This window comes from Falco cherrug, chromosome Z (genome assembly GCF_023634085.1).
Source record: "Falco cherrug isolate bFalChe1 chromosome Z, bFalChe1.pri, whole genome shotgun sequence".
Lineage (NCBI taxonomy): Eukaryota > Metazoa > Chordata > Aves > Falconiformes > Falconidae > Falco > Falco cherrug.
This window is the reverse complement of record NC_073720.1, coordinates 50,907,110-50,927,517: the sequence shown is the minus strand read 5'-3', so window position 1 is coordinate 50,927,517 and position 20,408 is coordinate 50,907,110. Positions and strand designations below refer to the sequence as shown.

General features: G+C 39.5%; 1 protein-coding gene across 1 annotated transcript in view; it reads right to left on the bottom strand.

Moving 5' to 3' along the window:
• Positions 1-15,900: 15,900 nt before the first annotated feature.
• Positions 15,901-20,408, bottom strand: part of FBN2 (fibrillin 2) — a 178,786-nt gene continuing 174,278 nt past the window's right edge. Inside the window, exons 64-65 of the mRNA XM_055699766.1 lie at positions 20,230-20,389; positions 15,901-17,812 (exon numbers count right to left, since the gene is read on the bottom strand). Of these exons, the coding sequence (XP_055555741.1) occupies positions 17,438-17,812; positions 20,230-20,389 (535 nt within the window). The 3' untranslated portion in view covers positions 15,901-17,437. The remainder of the gene's footprint in view (positions 17,813-20,229; positions 20,390-20,408) is intronic.

Below are 20,408 nucleotides of genomic sequence, written 5' to 3'. Positions count from 1 at the left end.
ACTGTGTGGGGACTCGGGAAAGCAGGCCCTGACGGGCTGTAGCCAAAGCAGATTCTAGTGAGAGGTTCTAGCTCTAGGTACCTTGTCTTCATAGCCCCTCAGTTCCCGTCCACAGTAATAATCACAAAATCCTGCTAATAAAACATTAATTGTAGTGAAAGGAATAGGAAATACCGTCTCCTTACAGTTTCCTAGGCATTCAGACTAGGCTGGGACCGCCAGGTGGCAGCACCGGCTGCCAGCATTTAGACTCGGACTCGGGTTAGAAAAGACCCCGAGACAACCCAGCCCAGGCGTTACCCCGGCAGAGCCAAGGCCACCGCTGAACCCTGTCCCCAGGTGTCTGCAGATCTTTTAAAAACCTCCAGGGATGGTGATTCCACCACTGCCTCGGGCAGCCTCTTCCAATACTTTACAGCCCTTTCAGTGAAGAAATGGTTACCAATATCCCATCTAAACCCTCCCTGGCACAACTTCAGGCTGTTTCCCCCCATCCTAGTGTTTGTTACCTGGGAGAAGAGACTGACACCCACCTTGCTACAGCCTCTTTCAGGTGGCCATAGAGAGCCGTAAGGTCCCCCCTGAGCCTCCTTTCCTCCAGGCTAAACAACCCCAGTTCCCCCAGCTGCTCCTCATAAGACTTGTGCTCCAGACCCTTCACCAGCTCCGTTGCCCTTCTCTGGACAGGCTCCAGCACCTCTACGTCCCTCCCCTGGTACAACTTGAGGCTGTTTCCTCTTGTCCTATCGCTTGTGATCTGGGAGAAGAGACCTACCACAACCTGCCTACAATCTCCCCCCCGAGTTTCCTCTTCTCCAGACTAAACTACCCCAGTTCCCACAGCCCCTCCACCTAAGATTTGCTCTCCGGACCCTTCAACAGAGTTGCTGCCCTTCTCTGGACATGCTCCAGCATTCTATATTCCTCTTGATGTAAAGGACCCAAAACTGAACACGGGATTTAAGGAGCAGCCTCACCAGTGCCAAGTACAGGGGGACCATCACTTCCCTAGCCCTGCTGGCCACACTGTTTCTGGTACAAGCCAGGATGCTGTTGGCCTTCTTGGCCACCTGGGCACGCTGCTGGCTCATGTTCAGCTGGCCATCAACCAACACGCCCAGGTCCTTTTCTGCCGGGCAGCTTTCCAGCCACTCTACAGGATTACTGTAGCGTTGCATGGGGTTGCTGTGGCCCAAGTGCAAGACCCAGCACTTAGCCTTGAACCTCGGACAGCTGGCCTCGGCCCATAGATCCAGCCTGTGCAAAACCCTCTGCAGAGCCTTCCTACCCTCAAGCAGATTAGCATTCCCACCCAGCTTGGTGTTGCTTGCAAATTTATTGAGGGTGCACTCCATCACCTCATCCAAATAATTGATAAAGCTATTAAATGGAACTGGCCCAGTGCTGAGCCCTGGGGAACAGCAGTTGTGACTGACTGGCTGCCAGCTGGATGTAACTCCATTCACCATCACTCTTCAGGCTTGGTCATTTAGCCACTTTTTTTGCCAAAGAAAAGTACACCTGTCCAAGCCATGAGCAGCCAGTTACTCAAGGAGAATGCTGTGGAAGATGGTGTCAAAGGCTGGTCACCTTGTCATAGAAAGAGATCAGGTTAGTCAAGCAGGACCTGCTCTTCCTAAACCCATGCTGGCTGGGTCTGATCACCTGGTTGTCCTGGTTGCCACGTGATGGCACTCAAGATGCTCTTCTCCATAACAACACCAAGGTCAGACTGACAGGCCAGTAATTCCCTGAATCCTCCTTCCAGCCCTTCTTGTAGCTGGGCATCACTTTGGCTAACCTCCAGTCAACTGGGACCTCTCTAGTTAGCCAGAACTGTTGATAAATGATGGAAGGTGGCTTGGTGAGCACTTCTGCCAGCTTCCTCAGTACCCTCAGGTGGATCCCGTCCAGCCCCATAGACTGATGTTGTCTAAGTGGTGCAGCAGGTCACTGACCATTTCCCCTTGGATTATGGGGGCTTTATTCTGTTCCTTGTCCCTGTGTTTCAGCTCAGGGGGCTGGATACCTGGAGAACAACTGGTCTTACCATTAAGGACTGGTAAAATCTTACCATTTCAGGTAATGCCTGAAACTGCACTCTCAAATATGGTCTTGCACTGTTCTTTTGGTTTCATAAGCTAAAGAACAGTGCTTTTAATAAACTTAACACATATCAGCATAACAGTATTATTTTGCATTTTTTCCATAATTTTGACTGTGGATAGGAGAAAAGTTAAATATTAATTCCCCCCTCCCCCTCCCCCTTTGTTGGAAAAATTACCTGGTTTTGTTCTTAAGGATGTAGAAATCTCCATGCAGATGCTGCTTGTTGACTTCAAACTGCCTTTATACCACCCAGTAACCATAATTTCATAAAACACCCGGTGATGCTTGCTTTTTTCAGTATCTGTTTCCAGTTGTCTTAGCCTTAGAGAGCAGCCAGGTACATGCTGCAGTCAGAAAGAGAAGAGAGACCTTAGAAAACAAAACAGACTGACATCTAGTTCCAGAGTGATCCATAACATTACAGCAAGGTATTTTTGCTTCATAAGTAACAAACAAGAGAAATGTCCACCACCTTCTACAAGTACAGAGAGAGGGGCAAGATGATAAAAGCTTTACATCACTCCAAAATATCCAGGTACTAGCTATCTGCAGTGTTGGAGGAAACGCAATAGTGTAGCACTAGGCATTTCCAAGCTTATTAAGCTTGAGAATAACTATTACCACTCTGTTGGTGTGTTTTGCAACTATTAACTACATCTTGGAACATGTCTTTGGAATTAAATTTTTCTCTGCAAAACAGATGGTAAAAATGGATTCACAAGCAAAGGATTTCCACAGGAGGCTCTGGCTGAAAATCAGAGAGCTGTGATTAGTCTTGAAACATGCTCACTCCGAGTCCTGTATGGCCGTTCATTCTTTCAGACCAGGCTGCCTGGCTGTTTGGTTGAACCGCAGTGTTGTGAATTATAGGGAGTCTTGAATAGTTCCATCGTACTACCGTTAACAATTACATAGATTAACAATTAGAACAGTACTAAAAAAAATTATACATGAAGCAGGAGATGGGATGTATGTATGAAAGAATATGCCAGATAATCAAATGTTAGCTTGGGTGTTTTGTAAGTATTATAGTCATTTTAGTGCAACTCATCTCTGATGAGCAGTGGGGGTAAAGAAAAAAATTCAAAACTGCAAAAATATAAGCACAAAGTTAAGCATGTTGCTTGTAGTAAAACATAGTAGTTTAAGCACCAGTAATGCAGAAATCACGGCAGATCAAAGCACAGTGACTGCCAAGAGGAACTTGCACCTCAAAGGAAATGACACTTTAAGGAGTCAACCAACAACAGCCATTCACAGTATTAACACATGAAATCAAGGCTAACCACAGAATAGTGTTGCCTTTCACATGGGATTTTGGCTAACCTCATATAGAATTTCATTTTACTTTTGATTGCACAGTTGAGTGTTGTTACTTTAAGAGTCTTCATTGTCACTAAAATCTTCCTGTATTCTTCAACCAGCAACAGTATTATTTCAGACATGGTAGAATGTCATGGGAAAACACAAGCTTTGGCAAATACATGCCAAATCTTACTAAGCACTCTTTATCTTTTATTTTTTAATTTTAACTATATTGCAGGGTTTGGGGTTTGCTGTTTTCTTGTTCTTACCATGTTTGTAAGCATCTACAAAAATGAGGCTTGATTCTCAGCAAGGACCCGGGAGTCACCATGATGTAAATAATTCCAAAGGATAAAAAAAAAAGGACTTTATGTTTACTTGTCAACTCTGGGAACAAAGCATCCTCTCTAGCCAGAAAACAGATCTGACTTTTTCCATCCTGTACTATTGGCCAACCCTGAAACTCTTAGGTTGTTCTAGAAAACTCATTCTGTTCCAGGCAGAAAACATATGCCAGCATTAATTTATGATTTGGAGTCTGTCTTTGCAAATGTATTTGTGTGCCGTCCTCCAAATGCATCATAATCAAGAAATTTTCACTTTCCCAGGATTAGGCAAGATTAGTAATAAAAAGCAACTTCTCCTACTGTAACTTTGACTATAGGTAGGCTACCTCTAAGTAAAGGGCAACAGGTTCTGAGCTTGTAGTTCTGTCCTTGTTCTGGCAGTCATTAACTGTATTCTATGGTGGCTTTTATGCCAGGAAGTGACTTCGTGGCAGATTTGGGATTCAGATCAAATCCTGATTTCTAGGATTTGCTGTGAATACTAGGAATATTCTCCTTTCCCTTTAATGGGAAAGAGTTTTAAGTGAATCTGTTGTAATTACTTCTGACTTTAAACATTCCTGTTTTGTGGGATAATTAATTGTTACTACTGAAAAAAAATTATAAATCAAATACATAACACAGCTTTTTCCTTCAGTCCATAAACCTAAGGTAAGATGCAAGCTATCTACTTCTTGGCTTCTCTACAATACATGCATGGATCTTTGAAATTAGTTTGTGGTATATGGAGCTGGAAGGAATGACAAGGTTCTTCCTAAGACTTAAGATTTTCATGGTGGCTGTAGTAATGGTGGGGCTGGTCAGGTCATGTCGTTTGACAGATCTTTGAAGTTTGTATTGTTCATTCTCCAGGTGAGCCACTAGTGAGCAGTATTTTTATGGATAAGGTACAATTTCTTTTTCTTAACTTTAAAAAACATTAGAAAAAATCTTTTACTCTCCCACCTGCCTTCCTGGCTCTGCTTTAGTAAGAGAGATGCAAACTTAAGAAATGGTAAGCGCATTTTTGGCTCTTGCTGGTTTTTTGAGAACTGTTTAAAAAACAAAGCTCCAAGTTCTTTTCCAGAACTGAGTATCACATAGAAAGTTTTAAGGTACCTGGTTGTATTTTGGGGATTTTCATACTTGTAAAATATATCATTTTGGAAGAGACCTGTGGAGGCCATCAAGCACAGCCCTCTTCTCAAAGCAGCTCTACATACATCAGATTGCTCAAGGCCTTGTCAGATTGAGTTTTTAATATCTCCAAGGCTCTCTGGGTATCTGTTCTAGTGTTCAAATTACAAGTTTTCATCGTAAGGATGGTCAAATCAGACTTTCCCATGTTGCAGCTTTTCTGTTGCCTCTCATCTTGTTGTCCACCAGGGAGAATGCACCTCCACTAGGTTATTGAAGACATGGAAAAGGTCTCTCCACTGCTTTCTTGTCCTAAGATGAAAAAATTCAGTTTTCTGAATCTTCTCTTATGTGTTGCATGCTTTAGCGCAGTAACCAGTCATCTGGGTGACTATGCTGGACTTGTTTATTTCCTTAGTATTTTGCTGCAAGTGAGCTGAAGCCCATTTGACTGTTCTAAATATCTCTCACTAGCTTCACTTCCAACTGAGCTTCAGATTTCCAAACTTCATCCTTGTACACTTGGTCAATGTACTGGTGGTGTTCATGGGCATCCAGTCCCTGCATCCCTTCTCTGTACTGGTGTTTGATTGCATGCCATTGTTTCATCTGTGCTGGCCTTCTGCCATACTTGCTCAATTTCCTGCACATCTGATTGGAAGGTTCTTGTGCTTTTAAGAGGTGGTTGTTGAAGTTCAGCTGGCTTTTCTTGGTCTCTTTGCCCTGCAAGCCATCTCCTGTGGGAACATGCTGCACAGATCTTAAAAGAAGCCATAGACTGCCCTCCTGTAGTCCAGGGCTGTAATTCTACCTTTTGTCTTGCTTACTTCTCTCAGGATTTTAGACTCCGCTCTTTGTCATAGTTGCTGCATCCGGGACTGATGTAGACCTTTATATCCCTAGCCAATTCTCTCTTTTGAGAAAACAGATTCAGCAGAGAGTTTGTCCTAGGTGGCTTTTTGAGCAATTGCATCAAAAAATTATCACAAAGAGACTCAAGAAATCTCTTTAATTGCTTTCCCAGCTGTATTGCCCCTCCAACAGATACTGGTGTGTTTCAAATACTCTGTAAGTACCAGAGCCTGTGATCAGGTGACTTCTTGCAGTTGTCCATTTTGAGTATATTCTGAGACGTTTACATATATATTCTTAGGAGAATAGAAAGGAATATAAGGTCACTTGCAAAAATGTAAGAGACATCCCATGTCCCAGCTTAATTGTTGAGAGAGTCTGCCACAACATCAGCTGTGAAATAGTATGTCGAAGCCAACTGGCAGGAGATGAATCCATGTGAATGAGATCCTGTGGTTCTGAGTTGTGTTTTGGAGATGACATCATAAGTGTAAGGGAATTTTAAAGAATGGGATTTTAAATGGAAACTATTAACTGGCATATTCAAATCACCCAAGGATGAAAGAAAGATGGATTATAGAGGTTAGGATTATAGAGGTTAGTGGAGTGCATGTTTTGGGTGTGAGAAGAAAACTGGAGACTCAGAGGACACAAGGGATAGACTGAGAAGATGCATGAGCCATGAAATAGAATTAGGGTTCAATAGATGAGGAGGATGCTGAGAAGAGGAGGAAGGCCATATCTTTGTTACCAGTTTTTCTCTCACTTTTCTGGAAAGAAGTAAAGGTTTGTGTAGAAAGTTAAGTTTATATAAAAAGGCATTAGAGAAGTGCTACAGGATACCTGGAAATGCAGATGTGGCGTGTTACTTAATGAGGGTGTACCTGAAGAGGAAAACTTAGTTATGGAAGTAATCAGCTTAACATTTTGAATTATTTTTCTTGTTATTCCCATTTTCTATCAGATCTGGTGTGTAGAGTGTGTGAAGGCCTTCTGCGCATACTAATATCTTTTTTGTAAAAGCATAGTGTACTGTGGAAGTGCTTAAAGCATTTTGTTATTTTTTCTCACTTCTTTTCATCTTATTTCTTCATAATTAACCATGTAGTTGTGAAATACTTGATATTACTTGCACAACTTAAAATTTTGGATTTTGACAGCTTATGTGGACCATATTCCAGACTCTGCTTCCTCTTGCTTTTGAATAAATCTTGGGGTTTGTCTTCGTCACTTTAGAATATTGTTCTTGGTTGCTTTCATAACTAGCTTTCATCCTTGTTTGCTTGTTTGATGTAGACTGCATTCTACGTCTGAATTCCTAGTTCTGTGATATGCTACTACAGTAGCATGTGACAGTCTGTATATTTATGAGGACTGATGATGAATGTACTGCCTTTGGAGATGAGAGTTACAAATGTTATGGAGAAAAATATGGGGGAAATCATGACACTAGGAAATTGAGAGGCAACCTTTTTTAAAAAAGCAATGGCTGAAAGTGAAAAATTAAGAAAATCAGAGTGATTAATTAGGTAGAAACATTAAACAAAAGCAAAACTGAGCAGCTTTCCTAACCAGCTGGTGGTTATTTCACAAAAAATGTTATATAGTATTAACTGATGCTGTTAGTCTGAAAAGAGAGAAAGGACTGAGATAATTAAGAGTGGTTCCTTCTCATATCTGGAAGACATTTCTATTATATTAATTTTGGAAAGTATTGTCTGAGCAATAGAGAAGATAAATCTGGCACTGTGGCTGTAATGTTTTTGGATGTTCTGTGGAAAATATGACCCAATTTTCTGTGGAAGACTGTCTTGAAACTTTAGAAACTTTAAAAAAATACACTGCCTTCCCCAAAGGATGAATTTGATGGTTTTCTTTTTTTTTTTTTTTTTTTTTTTTTTATTAACCATACCAAGTTATATACATACTTGAGGCCCATCTCACATTCTCTTTGCCACCTTTTGTCTTGCAAGCAGCAAAGTTTTGGTCGGCTTTTAATGTAACTTTATAGGAACAAGAGCTTTTCAATTATTTGCTTTGCTGGTGCTCAGTTCAATCATTGGTTACTGTGGCTTGTTTTTGTTGGCTGTTTCCTCTGGACTGTGCTTTCCTTAAGAACACATGTCTTGATGAAGGGTAGCTTAGTTTTGCTTTCACTGAAAGAAACTGAGGAACATGCAGGAGTAGACAGGACATTAAATACGAACAAAATACACAAAAGCCAGTCCAGTCCATTTAAAAAGGAAAGGATAGAGTGGGAAGACACTGATGTGCTTTCCAGCATGTTGTATTCGTATCAGTAGTGTGACTGAGTAATGCTGTCACATTCTGTTCCACGTTGCATGAAGCCACTGTTGCTCCTTTTCTTAGGACAGGAGGCTAAACTGAGGAAGTGGTGGATGTAACTCACTCCATTCATAAGGAAACAAGACTCATCTGTGGTTAGCTCTGTATTCCACAAACTCTTGTATTTTGAAGTGGACACATTTATAAAATTTACATCTGTGTTTTCAGCAGCTGAAAAATGACTTAGAACTATCAAATTTCCTTTCAAACAGTTGTCTTCTACTTTTATCTTGGCTTTAAAACTGGATTCCAGGACAGCTACCGCTTAGCCAGAAAACAGCTGTTTTGAGACTGAATGGTTCCTATTATTCTGAGGGATACTTAGAAATAGTGTTTCTTTGCATCATATGGTAAGCAGGCAAAGGAATTTGAGTCCATTTAATTAACAGCATGTCTGGTATACTTGGTATTTTCCATGGAGTGATATTAATAGATGGGCTACTTTAGGAGCTATCCCAATGAAGCTCAGCTCTGATTCAAGAGCAGCTATTTAAAACAATCTCTGTGTGCTTGATCAGTGTAACAATAGTACACACTGTAAAGATTTCACTGTGTTTTAGGCATATGGAAATTAAAGGCTTAAAATGCTGTGCATTATGTCTCAAAGAATACAATGGATGATTCAGAAAAGGCCTTTTGTACAAAGTTTAGAAGCCTGTTAAGAAACACAATGCACTTTCCAGGGATGGGGCTGCCATTGGCTAAACTGCCTGGTGAAATTAGTCTTAACAATTAAGAGACATAGAGCTGAGCTGTCTCAGTAGTGAGTTTGGCCTTTTACTACTACAAGTAGTAGTTGTTTCTTTGTTTTTAATTTGTCTTTTCTAAGCTGTGTGCACTGATTTATAAATTTAGTGACAGGCATTTCAACGCAAATCTTGATTCTTAACCATCAATTTTCAGCCTCTCAGCTAACAAACATCAGATCTTCTCAGGTTTTTCTATTTCATTTTTCATTTATAACTTAAAAATTTTCATTTATAACTTATAACTGGAAGACTAAAAAAGCCACAAACCCTCTTTGACATTTAATTGAATTAAATTCCTTTAGATAATTTCTTAGCAGTGTCTTACATTATTAACTTTGTGCATGGCTGGAAGATAATTTGGCAAAATGTTCATTGGTCCAGAAACAGATAACTTGTGGCCATTTAGTAATACATTTTCTAAATCATATTTTCTAAATGAAGTTAGATCAACTGTCAGTTGTTAGACCAAAGCAGTGCTGCTAACACAGGGATGTTCAGTCACTGCTGAGCAGCGCTTACACAGAGTCAGGGCCTTTTCTGCCCCTCGCCCCACCCCACCAGCGAGCGGGCTGGGGGTGCACAGGAACCTGGGAGGGGACACAGCCGGGACAGCTGACCCCAACTGACCAAGGGGGTAGTCCATACTGTATGGTGCCATGCTCAGCATACACAGTTGCGGGTGGAAGGAAGGGTGACGTTCAGAGTGATGGAATTTGTCTTCCTGAATAACGATGATGTGTCAGGGAACCCTGCTTTCCTGGAGATGGCTGAACACCTGCCTGCCAATGGGAAGTAGTAAATTCTTTGGTTTGCTTTGCTTGTTTATGCGGCTTTTACCTTATTTATCAAACTGTCTTTATCTCAGTGCACAAATTTTCCCACTTCCACATTCCTGATTCTACTTTCATACCACAGGAGGGGAACAAGTGAGTCACTGTGTGGGGTTTAGTCGGTGGATGGGGTTAAACCATGACATGAAGAAATGGAAACTTTGTGGCTCTTGTAGGCTTGCTGAAAAATAACAAAAGATTATCTAAAAGAAACTGAAAATTTAACTGAAGGTAATATGAAGATGCTTTTTTTCCCTGAAAATATCAGGATCATGCTATTAGTAGAGCTGGAGTTTTCCTACAGATTTATTAGTTACATGTACTATTATAGTTCAACTATCCAGGTGAACAAATTTTGATTTAGTAAAAGTCTTCCCTGAAAGAAGTAATCTTAATATGTTTAGTGACCTAGTCTATAGGAGGTCTTATCTGAAACTTAGAAGGGGATTTGAGAAGGCGTACTGAAGAGAAATAAAAGCTGCAGCAAACTCATGAGTGAATTTATTGCATTCTTCAGCTGCATATTTGAATCACTGCCATGAAAATAAGGCATCCAGCAACACTGTGCCAAAAAATAACAGTCATTTTACAGTAAAATGGCCTTCAAAATGTGACACAGAAATTGTTAACTTAGTGTTTGCATAATTTATGAGTAATTTAGTTGGAAAAAAAAGGAACTGTGTGACTGCCAGATAGTGTGGGACTGAAGAGTTTGCTTCATTACTGAAGCTGAAGGTTGTGGCTACCCATAAAACTAGGACCTGGAAACAAGTGCAGCTCGGATGCTGAGGGTGCAAGAGCAGGCTAGGGCTATGCATTAGGCTGTGCTGAGTCAGTAAAGTTGAGAGAGATACTGGCAATGGCAATGTAAGTTTTGAGAGCTTAAACATATAATATGAAGGGTTTATGCTATTAAAAGCCAGTTCGGAAGTGGTAGGCATTGTTGGATTTTACCAGTTCATCTTAAAAATTCCCAGGTCTGATCACTTCATCATGAGTTAATTATGCATATACCCAGGTAAATATGCATGCATAAAATAGTAATGTAAACTTCCTGCCTCGTTATAGCATACCAGATGTGTCATATTTGTACTAAACAACTTTTCCTTATTATGTTAAATGTTTACAGGTGACTCAGTCTGTAGCTCATCTGTGTTTGCCAGTGTTGAGTGGCAGTTGTACTGCATAATTTTTTTCATTGTTTCCTATCTCAGGTGCTCATAATTGCCTTTATTTCTGATTGCTAAGAAATTAGGGCTCTTGGAAATGTTACATGAGTTGGGGAGAACACTGCAATTACTTTTTAAACTTGGGGGTGAACTACTTTGCAGGCTTTCTATTAAATTGGTAACTTTTTAATTGGTTATTTCTTGCCTACTTTCAGCCTTCTGCTAGATGATTTTCTGGAACAGACAAACCGGCAGTGAAACTTGTGCCTTTTGGCAATACGGTTTATCTGTTGCTTTTTCCTTAAAACTAATGTTTTTCAAAAAAATTGAATGTGCACTTGAGGGTTATGACCTGGTGGTTATTTGACACAAACCACCCCCTCCACACACACCACACACAGCCCCCCTTTTGTTTTCTTTGTCAGTGATGAATACAGGTCTAAAAGCAAATGGTAGAGAGAATAACTATGAATTTCCATAAGCTATCTCCACATGAAGAACAGTAAGACAGAAAGTTATGGCAATTATTTTATGGAATCAGAGATCCAGGTTTAGGCCTTTGTATTTGCATCACTTAGAAATAGAATGCGCTATTTTTGCTAAATAAATATATTGGGGTTGGGGTCCTCTTCTTGAATGCATGTATATTCTTCAGCTTCAAACCACAAGCCTTGAGAACACATTTGGTATTCAGCTTTCAGTTTGGTGATATGGCCTGAAATTAAAAATCTTTCAAAAATTCTGGTGTAGCAGAACCAGTAATTCATCAGTTCTCTTCACTGCAGTGAAGAGGGAGTGTCTGTGTAGCTATGTGCATATATATGTTCTCGTGGTGGGTTTTTTTGTCATTTTTTAGTAGTCTTGCACCAGGACAAATGTTGGTGGCAACTGACAGGGTTTTGTTGGGTCTACATTGGGCGAGAAATGCTATAGGATGAAGTATAAAAACATCAGCTATTTAAGTATATAAGCACTATAGAAATAGCAGAATTAGATAAAACTACAGTAACATAATAGTGCCAGCAGTAAAAAGAAAGATGACATGTTACTGTTCAATGAAACTTAATAGAAGAATTTCATATTTACTTTATGTAAGAACATCTTTAGACATAGGGTTTTAAAATGTACTGTGGACCGAAAGACTGCTGCAGTGCTGCTCTATTTATATTTTCTGGTTCAGATAGAGTGGGAACCTAGTGCTTCAATCTAGCGGTTTTCTTGTCTGGACTTTGACAGTCTTAGCTTTCCATGTGCTTTAATACTACTGCTGCTAAAACAGTGAGAATGGTTGTGTTTTTAAATATGTGAGTGTTTTTGCCTTAAGTTACTTTATAGATCTATGTACGCTTCCCTGTTTTAATGCATCAGCATATTGAATTGCTATTCATAGGACTGACTGGAGTTTAAACCCTTGAGGAAGAGTCCTGTGTTTCTCATTCATGACTGGTAATGTTCATTCTGTCACTTTGTCATTTCCTCATAGTGTTGCAGCAGCGATTTCCCAGATTAGTTAGATTTGAGCAAGCTCTGGGTCCTTTTGTTTAGGATACATGGTAGTGCAGTGTAGATACATGTTCATGCATGGAAATGCTGCTGATCTCCTGCTTTGGCCTTGGAGTTCAGAATTCTAAACCTCGAAATCCCTGTTTTGCATGAAAGTGATGGCATACCACCAACTGTTTCTGCTGACATTCCTTGTGTCTCAAGATCTGGTTTTTGCCACAGGTGGAAACACCTCATTCTTGACAAGCCCAAGCAGCGAGGAGGCCTTGCTTGTATAGAATCATGTCCAGATACATAGGTTAAACATTTTTGTGAACACCCATGCTGACATACAATTGGCATTCTTGAAACAAGCTTCACAGACCACATGAGAAGTGACCTCTTTCATCAGTTCTGTAAGACTATGGCAGCAAAGTACTTACTTCCTATCTCTGCTATAGCAATTTGATGTCAAATACATAAGCAGTTGCACTAGGCATTACAATTTTATTTTAGATATAAAATGTTGTACTTCTGCTCTCATGTTTTCCTGCTCTCCTGCTTTAAGAAGTGTGAATGTAGAGTTGGGGCCTTCATCCCCTCAAAGTCCATAAATCAGCCCTTTTCTGTGATTTAAGACACGTCTGCTGAACAGCGCTGGTTAGTTCAGGTGCTTAGGTTACAGTTGTAACACACGGGAAGAATGAATAGGCACATTTAGGGCAGTAAGATTTTTGCTGTATTTAGTTTTGCAGTGCATTGTCACTGCTGAATTCTGTGCATTTAGCACAAAGGCAGGCTCTTCAGCTGTCAGTGTGCAGACCATATCGATTACAGCAAATTTTAACTAGTCATTCCAAGTCAGTCTAATAAAATCCCATAGAAAAGTAGTCCTTTATAGAATGCTGGCTGGAGAGCCTGGCTTATGAAAAACTGTTATCGGCCCATTCTTTCAGACAAGGAACATGAAGGAACTGGGTGGTGTTTGAATTGCTGTAGCGTTACTGCTGGTTAAAGAGGTGTGGCTATGGAGAAAGGACACGATGTGCTAAGAAATAATTACTGGATGCTTGGACGCAGCAATACTCCCAGCAATGCTGTCTTGTCTATTGAATTGGAGCCATGCTTGCAGATGAAGGAGCCCTAAAAGGTCTGTACACTCTTCTTTGACTCTGACACGTACAAAGAGGTCAAAAACTCTGGAGCATTTGAGGATAGGAAAGGAGGCAAGCATTCTTTGAGGGGCCTGGTAATATTGTGGGGTTACAGTAAACATGCCAAACCTTAGTGCTGGCATGTTGGAAAAGCAAATGTTTAGATCAAGGGCTGAGGGGCCGAGTCCTTGCAGTAAAGCTGAAAAACTGGAAGTCTTTCCTCAAAAAGAAATTTTAGGTTATCAATTATTTATGCATACGTATTTTAGAATTATTGTAATGACGAAGTATCACAGACTTGCTAGAATAGCTGGAGTGTACTGGCGAAGTCCTCGCTGCCTAGGGCTAGCTCAGACACTACCTTCACTCACTACAGCCTTGCTTCAGATTGCCAAGAGGTTTATACCGCAGCCTCTTAAATAGACAATTTTCATTTTACTGTTGGCAACAGATTTTGGTGTTTTGTAGCTTTCTGTAACACTGGTCTTTCTGTGCATGTGTAGTCAGCTTTCTCATTAAATGTTTAGAAATAAAAAGGTTATAGGCTATTAAAGGCTAGAGTTTGGAGAAATGGGTATGCAAATATACACTGTGACAGGATGGGTGGAAAGGAAGTGGCTCTGTTTTGGATTTCTTGCTTGTTTTTTTTTTTTTTTTTTTTTTTTTTTAATCCAGGATATTTTTTCATCTGAATTTGAAGGTGGGGGTGACTTCTTTCTGGGTATTGTGCATAAATGACTCGTGCATTTTTAGGTGGCAGAGGATAATGCTGCCTTTCTAGTAAAGGGATGAGGTATTTTTTCTACTTTGTACTTGACTGTATGATTAGTTAACACAGATGTTATCTGATGATAGCTCCTTGGTTATAAAAAAGGCTTTAAGCAATAATCTCTGTTGACTGATAAAATCTTCCAGAACTTGTAGCCTTAGAGGAGTCATTTGTAAGTGCATTGCTACTATTTTCCCTTCTTGAGAATAGAAAGCAAAGGATAATGCTCTACTGGGTTCAGTCCGTTGGCTTTTCTTCCAGTGTGTGTTTCCTGGAAATCTCCCATTTTGGACAGAGTAGCCTTCTTAGAAATTAGCTGTTAGAGTTGTTAAAACTTGAGTCAGTGCCATACTGGATATATTTATTAGAGCTCTAGAGATCTTTTCATTTCTGTAAATGTCAGTCATCTTACCCAGAAGCAGCTTTGAATCATAATGAAACTTGCACGACCATAATCTGAAGGTGATGTCCATTAAGTCTAGTTCCAAGCAATTTCATATTGTCTTGTTTAAACTGATGCATTGTTAAGTGTTAGATAAATCTGAATACATGTGTAGATTTCAAGGAATACTCAAGGCAAATTAACTCCCATGAAATAAATTGGTAATTATTATAACAACGCCATAATTTCTCATTATTTTCTTTCTTTAGTGAAATTAGATGTATGATTCCTTTAAAAACTTGTATTTCTTGTATTACTTTATGAATATTTTTAGAGAGGGATAGCAAGGTAGCAGAATATGTTAGTCTGGATGTTTCAAAGCACAGGGAAGAGCAATTTTATGCTGAAAAAACTCACACTATGGAAACTCACTGTTACTGCATCCAGTAATTAGAACCTTAGACCTGCAACTTGGCTTTTAATGCAATTAGCTCGTGAAGTGCCATTCCTCTAGAAGAACAGCAATAGAATATGTAGGGGTAATTCTGCTGGTGCAGACTGTCTTATATTCAGAAACTAAAGAGTATATCTTAAACAAACATTTTGCATCTTAATTCAGTGCTTAATCCAACCTGATTTCCCTTTCTCTGGCTATTACTGCTGTGACAAAAACATGAAGTAAGTATTTGCTATTAAAAGTAATCACCAGTTTAACTTTGAATGGAATAAAGGGAAGTTTATGCAATGAGGTCTTGTGGAAACCTTGCATACTTTATGAAAAAAACTTTTTTTGCACTGTTGTGCTTGACTGTGTACCTAACGAAGGGGATTTAAGAAAGGGACTGCCAGCAAGCAGAAGTACCTTCTGATAGTCTTATGAAATTTTTTTTGCTATTCAGGTAGGATGGAGGTTTTATACTTCTACACTTAAAATGTATGGGGATATTTTGTTATGAGCTGAATTATCAAACTTAAATTGTGATGGTCCTTCAGCCCTCATTACACGGGTAAGCACAAACTTCTGCAAGGCCAGCACACTTGAACATAATATGTGACAGATTTTGAGGGAGTTGAGGCAGAGTTTTAACTTTGTAAGGACAGTTTAATTCCTGTGTTTCAGTTCTGTCATAATGGAGAAACTAAAGGTCAGTAAATGCTGTATAATCCTAAATGTGAGTGAAGAAGAGTTTACACCGAAATAGCTTTTTTCTGCTCTGAATCCTACGGATTTACAAGTAGGTGCTTATTTTGTGTAAAAACCAGACATTTCAAAGAAAAAACTACCCCAAAATAAGCTTTATTGCAAGAAAAGTGTTGTCTTACTGATACAGACCTTCAAACAAAACTTTTTTTCTTACAAACTTTTGATTAAAAATGTACAAAGTTTCTTTTTCTTTTCAAAATCCCCAAAGTCAACAAAAGAAAAGAAAAATCACTGAGTATAACTTGATATAATCTTTGGTCAGCACTGATATGCAACTGAAACAATCCTGGAGTCAGCATGTGCTTTGGCTATTTTCACATATGAGATTCTGTTACATGACGTTACAGGCACCAGCTGTCAAGAAAAGCACCACTGAGACATAAACTTAACACATAATGGTATGACATTTTTTAAAAAATTACTAAACTAAATGTCAACTCATTGTACAAACATCTTTCTTACAAAATAAGCTATGATAAAATGAGGCATATGGTGTATAACTACAGTATTAATGAAACTTATAACAAATGGATTTCAAATACACTTTTCCTTGTCTGCGCTGCATAATTAGTTCGCACATATGGCAGTCCTGATACAGCTCTCAGTTTTAAGTAAATGCACCATTAATTCAAGCCAGCACCAAACAGTATGGAACATCATGTGTTCCCTTCAGAGAGACATTTTCTTCAGCTGCCTACATTAATGCAGACTTGTAGAGCACCCTTTCTGAGAATGAGGTGTGGTTGCATGTGTGGTTCCTTGAGGTTACTGGAAGGAAGTACAGTACAGTTTGGTTCTGCAATGCTAATGGTATTAAAAGCAGTCAAGGTATTTTGCTACAGTGGTTGTGCATCCTCCATTATTTGATGTGGCTGATTCAGAATACAATCCTATTGAGCTGCTGTGAAATATGATCTCCGCAGAGACTGATATTGCAGTTCTTACCCTTTAAAACTTCTTTTTTTCTTTTGAATACTCAAAAGCTTTGCAAGAGCACTTTAGAATATCCAGAAGATGTACTACAGTGCTCTTTCAGCCCTGATACATTTAAAAATTACTTATATACTATTTGGATGACTGGCCCAAATACAAAAGGAAACATCTTTCAATTTTTTTTTTTTTCATTAAGAAAGTACCTCTAAAATGTTATAGCTCAAATTTATAAATGTAAAGAAAACCAAGCAAGTTTCCCTTTTTGTTTACATAATTTGTTATTTTCTCCATATATTACTGCATTAAAAATAAATAAACTATATTTTTTTTTAATTAGGAACTATAGCAAAATACCCAAAGTGTTACAGACTGCTAACAGGAAAAAAAAAGCTCACATCTTTGTGCCATTAGTGCCATGTGATGACTTCTTGAACTTTAGCTTTTTAATATACTTCAATTTGAGGTTATATAACAGATACAGTAACCATGATCACCAATGTAATCAAAGTTTTGGCAGTGGCAAGGGTGGTTCTGCAGTCTCGGTAGGATGGAAAGAAAGAGGTCTTCCCCTCTTCCTTCCTCCCCCAAAAGTCAGTGACTGTTTCAAAGCCTTTGAAAAGCAGGTATGCTCAGGTGGGTAGAATAAGTGAACAGAAGTGACTGAAGAACTGGACTCAGTCTGGAGGACAGCTAGTAGAGGTCTATCCACAGCCTCATTCTGAGAGCTTCCCCAAGCTCTCCCAGGAGGTAGTTGTCCTCATTGCTGTCTTCCAGCTTCTTTAGCTCCTTTTTCTTGTATAGAGGAATGCTTGTGATTTCCAGTGTGTGAGTTCCAGGCACTGACTTTTTCTTAACTGTGTGCAAATAACTCAGTCCATCCCTCTGATGGATTTGAAAGATGCCATCATCATTGCCATGTGAGATGATGTAGCGCACGTGGTTGGTAAGGGGCTCAATGGCTGGGATGAGTTCTAGGATGTGCTCCTTATTGTCAAGCCTGGAAACGTTGACTCTCATCTTCAAAGGACTATCCATGTCTAGACTTTCCAAGCTAATCTGCTCAATCTGAAGTAAAGGAGGAAAGATTGTTTAAAGCAGGAAAAAAACAGATACTCACTTGCACTGAGAGAAGAAGAATAGCTGAGTATTAACAGTTTCTGCATTTGTCAAAATCTAGCTGTGAAAGAATTGTAAATCCTTTCCATCTGGGAGAACTGCTTGATTCCATATAACATACACTGTAAATCTTAAAGGCTTCTCACACAGGCTTAGCAGGATAACTAAAGTTACAACATCAGGTCTACAGAGGGTGTTCAGATTTCAGATTTGTTTCAGAATCTATTCAGCTTCATGCTTGCAAGAAGTCCATGTAAAGAAGAGACCTATGTTTACTACCGCACTAAAGGCTGTATGCGAGGCACAGTCTTGTTCTTATGATGCATATTGGTGAGCAACATTACAGAAACACATACCACAACAGTGTATGGGAATTCCCTGAAACTTCTGGTATAATTGTTTTAATGAATGCAGGCTCAGCATTTGGTGATAAGGAAGTACAGTGATTATGAGGGAAACTGAAGTAAGGAGAGAACTGCTGCATTGTTAGCTGCCTACAGAAAGGGCTACTATGTCACATTGTCCAGTTAAATCCTATCTGGACCACTGAAAGGAGTGTGGAAAAAAGTTCTAGCATTGTTTTTCTGACAAATCAGTTGCATGTTCCTTTTTAATTTGAGCTTCAGTATAGTTATGCTGCTGGTGTGAATCTGTCCAGAGGTGTTAGCTGTGAACACGCTTGGGGGCAGGGGGTCAGAATGAGTGCATTCCCAGGAAAAGCATCTGACAAGCAAACGCTTTTGATTTTGCAAAAACATATACACTGTAGTCTTCTTTAGGAAACCTGATACTAAGTGAGGTACCTAGCCTACATGTCAAGATCATTTCATGCTTGTAAGGATAGCAAAGGATTTCTTTCTCCGAGGGGATTCCAATCACACGTGAATACATATGTGTGCTAATATGTAATGTAATAAAAAACACTTGGTGAAAACAAGGAAAATTTGTGGACAGGAGCAAGTACTATAGTGTTTTAAATACGGCACCCCACAGACACCATTAGTAATGACAATATTTCTTTTTTCACATAGTTTTATGGATATGAAACCTTTCACTTTTACTGCTCAGGTAGTTGTAGTATTAAAAACTGAAAAGGTTAATGCTATTAAAAAATGGAATAACAAGATACAACAATTATGAACCAGATATGAAATTAACTGTGCAAAAGAAAAAATGCTTTCTGAAACATCCATGTACTTCTGTGGTGGGTTGACCACAGAATTCAGACTGGAACAGGTCAAGTGGGAGTGGTGGTGGGGATGGAAAAGGGTTGCTGGGGAAGTGTGGATGTGTGTGGGGGAAATCAAACATTTAGATTTTAAGTGCAAACACTGCATCCTTTAGAGCAGAAATTATAGATTTACTGGCTTCTTTAGAAACTTTGCCAATACAAGAACTGGTTTTGATGGCATTATGTGAAGGAGTGTGTACTAGGACTGGAGCTTCTGGATTGTTTTATGCCTCTATCCTTTTAGAAAGGAGACTTGTTTCCCTGTTCTTTCAATGCAATTTTTGTGGCTAGCACACCTTACCATTTTAGTTGAGGGTTTGCATTTTGCCTGTTCACATGACACAAATCTTGTACCACTGAAGGAAAATCTGTGTGTCGCTACCTCTAAACTGAGTCAGTTTCCCATTACTGCAGATTTCAAAATCAGACCTAATGCTACAAGACAACATCCTACCATACAGATAATGTGGACAACAGATATACAGGTATACTCTTCTAACTTTTGAAAAAAACGTCTAAAAGGTATAAATAGTAGGACTGTCCTTTCATGAGTATCACATAACTCATTTTTATAAGCCTACAAAATGCAGTGAGAAAAATACCGGGTCTGAAGTCTAGCTCTCTAATACCCTCAGCAATTCTGCAAATATTGGACTATAGTGTATCAGCTAGGTTATGGGCGCTAGTCCCCCACAACTGTGAGCAATCATGGGATAGACACTTAAGACTAAAATGATCTGCAAGAAGATCTATTCAGCTGTCCCAGACCATAAAACGCTATCCGATCTCTTCCTGACTGCAGAACAGGTTGCAGACATGACTGCTTTCCTAGCTCTCTGTAACTAGCAGGAAAATTACTTCTCTGAGTATTATTTTGAGGTATTAGAACACATCTCACACTACAAAGGACTCTTCACAAGCCTTAAAAACTTGATCCATTCATAGTTGTTGATGTCTTTCTGATTGCCATATCGTTCCTGCCAAGTGTAAATACCACCGAGGTGGGGGAAAAAAGATTTTCGCTGCTGAATGTGGACTGTTAAAAAGTTCCCTCCATTTACTGATAGTGATGAGTATCGTATCTCTGAAAAATAACTCAAAGTACATTATAGTGCTTATTTATCCTGGTACGTACAGTGTCATTAGCACTTCTCTTCCTCCTGTTGTCTTTTTCGGGATAGCCATTGATTTTACACTCGTAACATGCTTCAGGGGACAAAGCACTCTCTTCATCAGCATGTCCATCCAGTGGCAGGTACTGGCCTTTGTTAAATCCCATCCCTGAGACACAGTGGCTATTGAATAAAAACATCT